At 32.2% G+C, this 10,287-nt stretch overlaps 1 protein-coding gene across 4 annotated transcripts; it reads right to left on the bottom strand.

Annotated features, from left to right (window-relative positions):
- Positions 1-1,373: 1,373 nt before the first annotated feature.
- Positions 1,374-5,646, bottom strand: LOC129301164 (uncharacterized). Of its 4 annotated transcripts, none has more exons than XM_054939733.1 (6): positions 5,387-5,646; positions 4,897-5,008; positions 4,233-4,570; positions 3,051-3,146; positions 2,170-2,229; positions 1,374-1,959 (listed from the first exon to the last, which is right to left on the bottom strand). In XM_054939733.1, exons 2-6 carry the CDS (start codon positions 4,997-4,999, stop codon positions 1,768-1,770), a joined length of 789 nt encoding a protein of 262 aa, XP_054795708.1. In that variant the 5' UTR covers positions 5,000-5,008; positions 5,387-5,646; the 3' UTR covers positions 1,374-1,767. The 4 variants fall into 4 exon arrangements, with proteins under 4 accessions (XP_054795708.1, XP_054795710.1, XP_054795709.1 ...); XM_054939735.1 differs by having other exon boundaries at positions 4,233-4,567; XM_054939734.1 differs by having other exon boundaries at positions 4,897-5,005.
- Positions 5,647-10,287: the final 4,641 nt, after the last annotated feature.

Genomic DNA, 10,287 nt, shown 5'->3' with positions numbered 1-10,287 from the left:
GACATTTACCTTAACAAATTTAATAGACACAGTAAAATATGGGGGGTAATCTTAGGATAATGTTAATTAATAAATAATTATTTTTTAAAACATCAAATCACTCCCCAAAAAAATGTTACAAAATGGGGTGCAGGGAGTATATGTCAATATTAATAACTTGTGCATATTCATTACCAAGAAAACAGGATTCTAGTTTATTGTTGTTAAAAAAAAAAAAATCGTGACTAGCTTCAAGAGACGGTGATGTAGATCCAGTGAATCTTGGTATAAACTATTGTCAAATATCAATACATTATCACTCCCTGTCGTCTCATAAGTTCAGGCAAAGGATCACACATAGAGTTCACTGTTTTTTAAAATGGTAATTTTATTTTATTGAACTTGTAGAAAGTTTTGTAACAACTTGTAAAAAGAATGAATAACTAGATATGCGAATTGTAATAAATAAAAAATAATAAATCAGTCCTATAATTTGATTTTTAATCAAATCCCTATACTATTAAGTCAGATAATTCGTTTCGTAAAATTATATTTACTAGCACAGCGAGTTGTCATAATTTGAAAATCTAAGAACTCAGTCCTAACTCAGTAGACGTTAGGGGGTAAATTAGGTTACATTAAAACGCCAAAGCTTAATCGAAAGAACTCAGAATTCATCGCCAAAATCACCATCACGTTCACGTGCTTCAGCATCAGATCCAGCCACGGCGCAGTGGCGGCAACGGCTCTGCGGGTTCTGCAAACGACAGCTCCATTTAAATATCCTTCTAACCCCAACACCCCAAAAAATTTGTATATTATTTGTAAAATGAAATGGAGTGAGATGAGACAGAACAAGATGAAAAAGCACATTCCATATTTTGGAAATTTTATGGGAAGAATGAATTATTTTATTTAATCATTATTTAAGAATTATTATAAAATTAACATATTTAAAAATTAGTTATAATCTTGCTTTTTTTCAATTTTAGAATGAGATAAAGTGAAAGAGCAAGAGGAAGTGAAAAGAATGAGATAATTCTGTAATAAAATTATGTACATCAAAACATTATGTCAATTTCAGAACAGCGAGCTATTTCAAACTATTTTTCTTCCTTTTAAAAAATTATCTCAAACAGTAAATACAAAACTTGTAACTATCTCATTCTATTTTATTCCATCCAAAAAAATGCCTCCCAAAAATTTCGGTCACCATGGAGCATGCAACTGTGATGATCAAACCAAGACATGCAAGATTATTTAGCAAAAAATTAGACCCAGCATTTGCACCTTAGTCAAGAACAAAGCATGGTTGTGAAATCTGCTGATGCGATGGGCGGACATCAAAGACAGACTCGAGCTAATCAATATCAGAAGAACAAATAACACAACAGAAAATGAAAGAAGTTCCTTAATCTACTAAAGATATGCAGACTAAATAAATAACAGCCTGAAAAAGATATCATAAACTATATTCACTGAAAAACGGACAGCCTGCTTCTAGATTGATCACAGGCGATGACATGCCAAAAGCCTGCATTCACATTGTGACCCGACCTGAATTTACATAGAAGCTGAACCATGACAAATTCTCAAATAAAGTCAACGGCTGGCTTTAATAAACAATACAAATAAATACACAAGCAGCTTGTGCCCGTTTATCAAAATTCCCTGAAAAAAGCTGTCTCTTGGGTTGAGGAAGAGGGAAGGGGCAGGATATTTTTCCCTAGAAAGTCATTTCGAGCAACGGAGGTTACTTTAACCTCACATTATAACCATATCTCTGACTCAAGGATCTTCCATATTAACGCCCATGTAGGTATCATAACTCCGAGACACGTAATCATCATCGAGATCCTCCATAGTTTTACCAAAAATAAATGCCTTCGTCCCCATTGTTGTGAAGGGCATCAACCCAAAAGCTCGTGCAGTTTTAATCTCCCTGGCGATCTTCCTTTGAGCCTTCGCACTTATGCCAGTCTGCTCAATTTAAAAGAAAAAAAGCAGTCAGCGTGATCTCAACCTTTAGCATAAGTTCATCACATTGATTTTCTGCTTAGACACTGATCGGTAGGATGGGCAAAGGACAGGAGAAGAAGGGTTTGATGAGAATGATGCTGATCAATGATTTAAAAATCCGATCCCTACAACCACAGACGGCCTCCTGCCAAGCAGTGCTCTAAATTTTACCTGGCTCCTCTTGATAATGATTCCAGCTGGTGTTATGAAGTTTGCAAGGAATCTTACGTTCTGCACAAAACATTGACAGTAAGCACCAACCCAGAAATAGCTTAAGCAGGACAATTTTGTTCATGATAGAAAACAAATGCAAATCACAGCTTCACTTGAGACTGAAACAGGTGTAAATCAACCTTGACCAGAACAGTCAAAACCTAAATTGAAAGAAGTTTGGATGACAGGGTCCAAAAATGTCTCAATAACATTCCAGAAGTTTACCTCACCAGTCTCCTCTATCTGCCCTTACATAAGACACTAACAGAATTTCCTTATAAGCGAATGATGACTTGAAAAAAAGAATACGTGGACGACTCACTAAGGAATTACAATACAAAGCACATTTATTAGAGTGAATTTAACGAACCAAAGTAACAGAAAGGACAATTCTGCATCATGATTAAGTCAGTGTACAATCTATCTAAATCAAAGGTCTATGGAAAAGGTTGAGTTGGCATCTTCTTGTCTCAAAGCTGATGGAGTGGAACACCTTACAACATTTTAAAAATAATAAAATCTTTATACATAGGATGTCTTCACTTCCTTTATTATTCGCTGATGCCTTATTCCCTATCAAATAAATTTTGGTAAAAATCCCTAAGCAGCCATATCATTATTTTACAAGTAACTTATCGATATTATTTACTTTACTGAAGGGGGGGAGGGAGAAAGTTCAGTTCCCTTAATGCATGCAACAAGGAAGTCACCATTTTGTTGCAGTGTAGACATATCCAGTAGCTATGCTCATAACTAATATGAAATACTGTAATATACACAGGCTAGTTATTATAGAGATTAAATAGCAGACTACTACAAATGAACTCATAAGCGCTGACCCTGAAATCTGCTTTTCTGAGAACTTCTTCAGTGGTTACTGCAAACTCATCGTCATTGGCAATTTTTGTTGCAGCTGGTTTTGTAAGATCAAGATCCTGCATGAAGAAATGAAATGCAAAGATCAGAAAACTTATATCTTAAAATAAAACAATAGAAGAAGATTTATTTAAAAAATGGAAATTGTTAGCCATCTGCCACAGTCTCATGCCTGATCATTGCTAGCTTTAAATAATGTGTTTTCTCATGCATATAGATAAGTTTTCAGTGATTTCTACGATTTAGCAAAAGCTTTCCTATTCCCATTGTGTAGAAGATATTACACAACCCATTTGATGTATTTTAAAACAATTTTTAATATTATAATGAACAAAGACAAGTTTTAGCAACTCCAAAACAAACAAAACAGAATGCACAGTAGTATATCAAAAGTATAAATATAAATTTATTACATATATTGTAAAATAACATTTCAAAATATAAAAAACTAGTTAAAGACTTTAAGTATTTAACATGTGAGATCAAATGTATGTGAAATTGATTTACTAGAGTTCATTAAACATCGTAGATCTCTATTAGAAAAATCCAAAATTAAGATTCAGATGAGAAGAAAGAGAGTGAGGAATTTATAAATGATTCAGTGCAAAACCAACCAATTGTTACAATTTTTACCGGTCTGATATGTTTTTTCTAACATATTTTCAGGGTCAACTCACAACTGTACCAAATCCATGATTCAATTCACCAGTTCGTTGGTCCAACCAACTAGTTTGATCCAATTTTCTAAACTATGCCCTTAAAAAACATAAAATCATTCTCTATAAAGATTACATAGCTTTTCAAGAAAAAAAATTAAAGTAAAAACAAGTTATTTTTCTAAATGATTCCTTTCTCTTTAATGATCCAACATATAAATTTTTTTCAGAAAAAAAAAATCAAAATGTCCCATTATTTTTGATATATCACCATGTCAAAAATAAATTCCAAGAGAAATTTACATTATGTTAGACATCAGGGAAAGTAGGCTGGGCAAAATATAAACAATAAGTTCCCACTTGGACATATGGTGAATTATACATATCAAGTCAGGCCAAAAATAAACTATATAATGCACATAACAAATACAAAGGCACAAAAAGACATTGAAATCTTGAATCAATGTAAATTAAGGCAGCAATACATACCTTAATATTATATGTTGAAGCTCGCCCAAAACTCATATCATATCGAAAAGAATAACCATCTTCATCTATTTCCTCAGAATCATATTCAAAGTATTTGGCTGCCTTCTCCAGTTTTCCATCCATTCCATCAGTTAATGTGTCAAAACCTTCACCCAGATCATTCAACATCTCAGTTCTAGAACTTGACTTACTACGACCCCCACCCAGATCATCAAGCTTTTGGAAAAGAGCATCAACTTTGGAATTGCTGCTAGGATTATTGCCAAATATCCGACGCCCAAATTCCTCAGCAGACTCAGCAGAATTATTAGTCTGCTGGTCATTAGGTCCATTTCCTGCTGAAACATTCAACAAGTTCGAAAGGATTGATGAACAAGTATTAGAAAGAAAGAAAAAACAAGCATTGAAAAATCCTAGTTCCAGGAAAGTTAAGGAATGTGATCTTGATTACTTGTTGAAGTAGAGGAAAGCTTGCTTCTGATCAGACTATCAGGAGTCAAAATAAGGGGGGATTCCAAATCTAAACAGATTCATTTATTGTAGTGAAAACCTTTTTTTTTTGGGTAAATCATTGACATAATCGAAGAAAATCAGAAGGATAATGAACAAAAGCTGACAGACAAAGAACCGCAGAAAGCAAAAGATGTGAAGTAATTTTAAGTACCCATATTTGACCATATTGAGAGACATCTGGAAATATTAGTCTGATGTAATTGGCGCGACAAACAGCCATTTAACGATCTAGCTGCAACTCTAAAAATCGCCATTTCTTTCTGCTGCAATCAAGCATTTGGAGCTGTTAGTTTACGAGCTCTAACGATGAATTCGGCACCAGCATGAAACCCAACGAGTAACAAAAATTTTACAAAGAGATAAAAGATTCAGAGTTTCCCATAGATTGGGCCTGTGAGGTAAAATATTTAACAAAAATTAACTATTAAACTGAGAATTCCTGCACAGAACTACTTAAAGGGTTTGAGATGAACCTAATCTAATACGACATGTACCAATGAGGTAAGACACTATGCTCAACTCAAAGCCACGCTGGCTAAAAAAATGAAACACTATGCTTAAGCCGATATGGGCCCAGTGCGAAAGGCACCAAATTAAACACAATTTTCATCTTGAAAAACAGTAACAGGACAGAGGAGCACCTCAAGATAGGAGACACAATGGAGAGAACAGCAGCAAAGTTCCGAGGGCTCGATGAGAGCTTGAGAGGAAGAGCTAGTCACGGTGCCGAGTGCTAGCACGGAGGAGATGGTGAGATTCGATCACCGAGCACTTAGGACGGCAGGAGATCTGAAGGTTCAGGTTCTTGTTCGAGTCTGAGAATGCAATGCAAGGAAAAGCCGAGGAGAGGAGGAGGGCGAAGATCAAAGAGGATAATGCCAAAACCAAAAGTAAAAACCTAACCGCGTCGAAGTCATTTTACAACTTACTCATTTAGTTTCAAATATAAAGAGAATTTGAACACATTCACATGCTATAGGTTAAGAAAATTAACTAATTCTAGTAACTTTATGTCTTAAAATAATACACACACACACTAAAATATTCCAGTAATTAATATTTACTTGTTTTTAATTTAATAATATTATTCATTTATGAAGGATTTTTAGAAAAAATATAATTTTTATGTTGTTTGAAAAAAATATAATTAATATTTTTTTAGAATTTTTTGTTTTGTTTATAATAAAAAACAATGAAATATGTTATAGTTTATTTTTTAATTTAAAAAATAGACTGAGTGCAATTTAAAAATATAGCTTGAATTGAATTAAATAATATTAAAATATGGTGTAATGTAAAGATATATTTTAAAAAATTATAAACAATCCTATATATATATATATATATATAAAGCTTCTAAATAATTCTAAATTAGTTTGGGTCTTACCAATTTACTAAATAGGCTAATCTAATGATGCCAAGCTAAATAGCAAGCATTATTCCAGCTATATAAAAGATAAATTCTTGAATGCATTGAGAGCGCCACATTATTTGTTATCTTTTTAATTAGAATGTCTGAAATTGTCCATTTTAATCGTAATCAAAACAGTTGCTTGATTATATTTTATTTATTTTTGAAGCATAATTCTCGATATTTTTATAAATTTGATTAAAATAACTACTAGACATAGGATTAAAATTAAGTGACTTAGAGTATTGTAATTGAATATACCACAAATAATACATCTTTTCAGGTGCATACAAGAATTTCACTATATGAAATTAGCAGTGAGTGGCATCTTCTAAAAATAAAATGAGTTTTCCTTAATCTATCATGTATTGCGATATTAGTTTTTATTTTGGTGGCTAGATTATGCATAATTCCTTGAAGTTGGTTTATGTGTTAATAACCTCTCTAGTCTCTTGAAAAGTTTACACTAAACTCCAAAGTCTACACTTTTATATTTATACTTATACACTGTAGCTTATTATTTTATGAGGGTCATGTGTAAAAAAAAAAGGTTAATTTTAAAGGGATATGTGATCATTAACATACTGTATTCCGTTAATAAAAATAATGACATAATTGGGAAAAAGTTAAGGTATAGTATATACATAAATGGGAAAGTTTAAGAGGTTATACACCTATTTATCAAGTTTTAAAGGTTGAAATAATTATTTGCATTCAAGATATAGTAGCTTAGAACAGTTTTCTATGATTCATTATGGGCTCGGTCAGGTGCGGAACTAGGATCATTAAAACGGGCTCGGAGCCCAATTAAGCCCACGTTTGGTGTGATCGGAGATTGAGACAGAGTAATAAAGCAGCAGCTTTTAACGTATTAAGGATGCTTTTAAAATCCGTTCTGTATTACAGCACATTGGCACATGGACAATTGGTACTACATGCGTTTGGTTTTCATTTTATTAAAAGTTCATTTTAAAAAAATTAATTTATTAAAATTTAATTATTATAATAAAATTTATGTTTGAATATAATTTTTTAAACTTGATAAATCAAAAATTATTTGAATTAATGATTATTTATACTTTTGAATATATAACAACACAAAAGACATTGATTGATGGTGATATATAATTTTTATTGTATAAATATAATATGTTAAATTTGCATGCTTATTCACATGGCATTTTTTCTTATTTACGTGCTCATAATATCACAGAGCCAAGTAGGTTTAATTTAAATTTAAAATAAAAACTAAAATAATTGAATGTTTGATTTAAATATTAACAATAATAACACAAAACAGTGCACTTTAAAAGAAAAGTTAAACAAAATGACAATCTCTATAACAGGGACACTTGAGCAAGCTTTGATGCGGACTAGAAGCCATGTGTTGTGTTGGAGCTCCTGACCATGGCCTCTTGATATAGTGACACATAAAAAAAAAAAAGAGGCAAAGCAAACCAAAATCAAGAACATAGGCAGAAGGGTAAAGAGGTAAAATAAATAGTTACGTTCCAAATATGAGTTTCAAAAGGCATCAATAGTTACGTTATCTGAAACCATATTCAATCACATTTGACATATACTTTTACGAGGTGCATTCATTTTATAATTTTAATCCAAATAGCTCTTAACTTTTTAAAAATGTCAAAATGTTTTCAAAAAGTTAAACGTAAGGAACTCAAAGAGAGCCTGTATGTTTTCTCCAATATATTTTTTGTCATAGAGAAAATTAATGATTAAATCCCTCCCCTCAACTTATCCACCATTGGTAAAATTCTGTCCATTTTTTCAGTGCTCATTTATAACATGTTCTATTTTTATCCCTGGCACAATAAACATATGATTATATATTTTTGCTCAAGGGCATAAATGACATTCTACGTTGGACCCAAATAAGCCCAAGTGAGTTTTCCCCTCTGTATTCATGGGCCTCGAGCCCCAAGTGATACAACCTATTAAAAAACTTTTTTATAAAAGACATTCACTTCTTTCTTTTTACTATGTCTCGCATTCCATTCTATGTTGGACTCAAATAAGCCCAAATGAGTTCCCCCTTTCTCCATCCATGGGCCTCAAGCCCTAGGTGATATGGATTCGGGTTCGATAACTATAATTAATATAGGCATTAAGTGTCCATATTATTTAAACAATTAAAATTTAAATTAATCATTTTAAATTCATACTCCGCTTAAAATTAATAAATAAATAAATTTATATAATCGTTGATCTATATATCAACGATCCACATAATACAAGCATTCAATACTTATAATAAATACAACCGCCGGATCTAAATTCATCAAGTGATACAAACTATTAAAAATATAAACATAACATACATCATATCTTGTGCTCCATGTGCCCAAATAGTGACAAATCAATAAAAGTGTCTTGTAACATTTACCATGCATCTTTAGTGAAAGGAAGGAGAAAGAAAGCATTGGACCCTCTATTTTTTTTTTTTTTTTTGCCTGCTTTCAACCCAGATTGCTCAGAGAACAAACCAAGGACGCAAAAACAAATATGTACTCTCTCTTTTTGAGCAATAATAATAATAATGGAGGGATCCAAATCTATTAAAGTGACTACCAAATTTTTCTAAAAGCAAAGTCAGTGAAGGGAATGATTGAATTGAATAAACTACGAGACAAGTTGATGGGGGGCAGAGAGACCGTTCAATGGAGAGTAACAGTGGGTTCCATCAGAGGAACAGTGATAGACAAGAAACGAATTTGGACAGGCAAGGCGAAGGCACCGCGCGTCCTGTGTCACTGACTCACAGTGTGGCAGTTGCTCAGTGCCTTTCACTCCGGTAATATTCAAAGCACCTCAAAAGGATATGATAATGAAATCTCTCATAATTAATCCCTCCGACTGCTAACTATCTCACTTCATAGCATGATCTTAATTAGGATCTTCAAATGCGGGTTAACTTAAAGATGATCAAGGACGTTCCACATCAATAAAATTAAACTTAATAATTAATATAAAATAACAAGTAAGGATTCATTAATATAAACCTTGAGATTTTGAATAAAATGCAATGTCATTCTGTCATTTTTTTTTACTCATTTATCCTCTTCTCCCACCTTCATGCGATTGTTCTTTGTTTCTAATAAGTGATGTTAAAAGTTATACCATCAATATTGTAGAAGTAAAAATATTGGCTTTATGGTGAACGGTATTAAAAAAAAAACAATATATGCTTCTTAAAACTTGTAATTTTTTTTATAAATAAAAACAAAGAGAAATATAGCAGTTTCTCTTATATTTGAAAACAAAGTAGTGGCTTATTAATCTTGGTAAGCATCCAGAATTTATTATTTACTGATCTTATCATTATGTGCATATACAGACTGATACTCCCAACAATTGTAAGTGAAATAAATTAAATTAAATTCAGAGGACGAAAAATTACTTGACGAAAGTATTTCAAAATGAAATTAAAAAAAAATATAATAAGGATTGGAAAACAGTAAAACACAGTTCGATTTTTTTCTTTTTGACGAACCAAAAGAAGCTGAGTCTTGAGAATCTGGGTGCACTCAAAAAGGAGATCCCAACATAACGTATGGATATGAGCTAGCAAAGTGGGCTGAAACATGCGATTAAACAGTTAAAAGGGGCCACGAAAAAGCTGAACATGTTCTCTTAATTGAATAATATCTTTTCTCCATTTCTTTTATTTAAAAATGATCGTTCAGAGTTTTTTTTTTTTTTGAACAAAGATGATCCGTTCAGAGTTTTTTTATTTTTTTTGAACAAAGATGATCCGTTCAGAGTTGAAGGCTTGTAAGTTCAAGACACTTTAATAGGTCATTTCTCTCTCCTTTTTTCTCTGTTTAAATAAACGAAAGAAGATGATTAAGAAATAATCCTTTGGAATAAGTGTTTTGAGCAAACTTAGTTAATACATCAGCATGATAGATTAAGCCTCTAGACATATAATGATGTTTACAAACCAATTTCCTCCAAGAATCTTTTCTCCAACTCTATCACACACACATCGAATTGAATAATTTTTTGTTCTCCACATTGCTACACCACCATGAAAAAGCCTTTCGATCACATCAAAGAAAATGGAGTCACGTCAAATTCATATCAAACCGCAAAAATACCTATCTTATCGTT

The sequence above is a fragment of the Prosopis cineraria genome, unplaced genomic scaffold (genome assembly GCF_029017545.1).
Source record: "Prosopis cineraria cultivar Desert tree isolate PC_DT_omini unplaced genomic scaffold, ASM2901754v1 PC1937, whole genome shotgun sequence".
Taxonomy (NCBI): domain Eukaryota; kingdom Viridiplantae; phylum Streptophyta; class Magnoliopsida; order Fabales; family Fabaceae; genus Prosopis; species Prosopis cineraria.
The sequence above is the reverse complement of the archived record's forward strand: the minus strand, read 5'-3'. Positions and strand labels throughout refer to the sequence as shown.

Excerpts from the sequence above, each read along its gene's own strand:
- LOC129301164 (XM_054939733.1), bottom strand. The coding sequence starts at position 4,999 with ATGGCGATTTTTAGAGTTGCAGCTAGATCGTTAAATGGCTGTTTGTCG. Across the intron at positions 2,230-3,050 it reads TCAGAAAAGCAGATTTCAGG|AACGTAAGATTCCTTGCAAA; the intron begins GTCAGCGCTTAT and ends TGTTTTGTGCAG. Across the intron at positions 1,960-2,169 it reads TCATTATCAAGAGGAGCCAG|ACTGGCATAAGTGCGAAGGC; the intron begins GTAAAATTTAGA and ends TAAATTGAGCAG.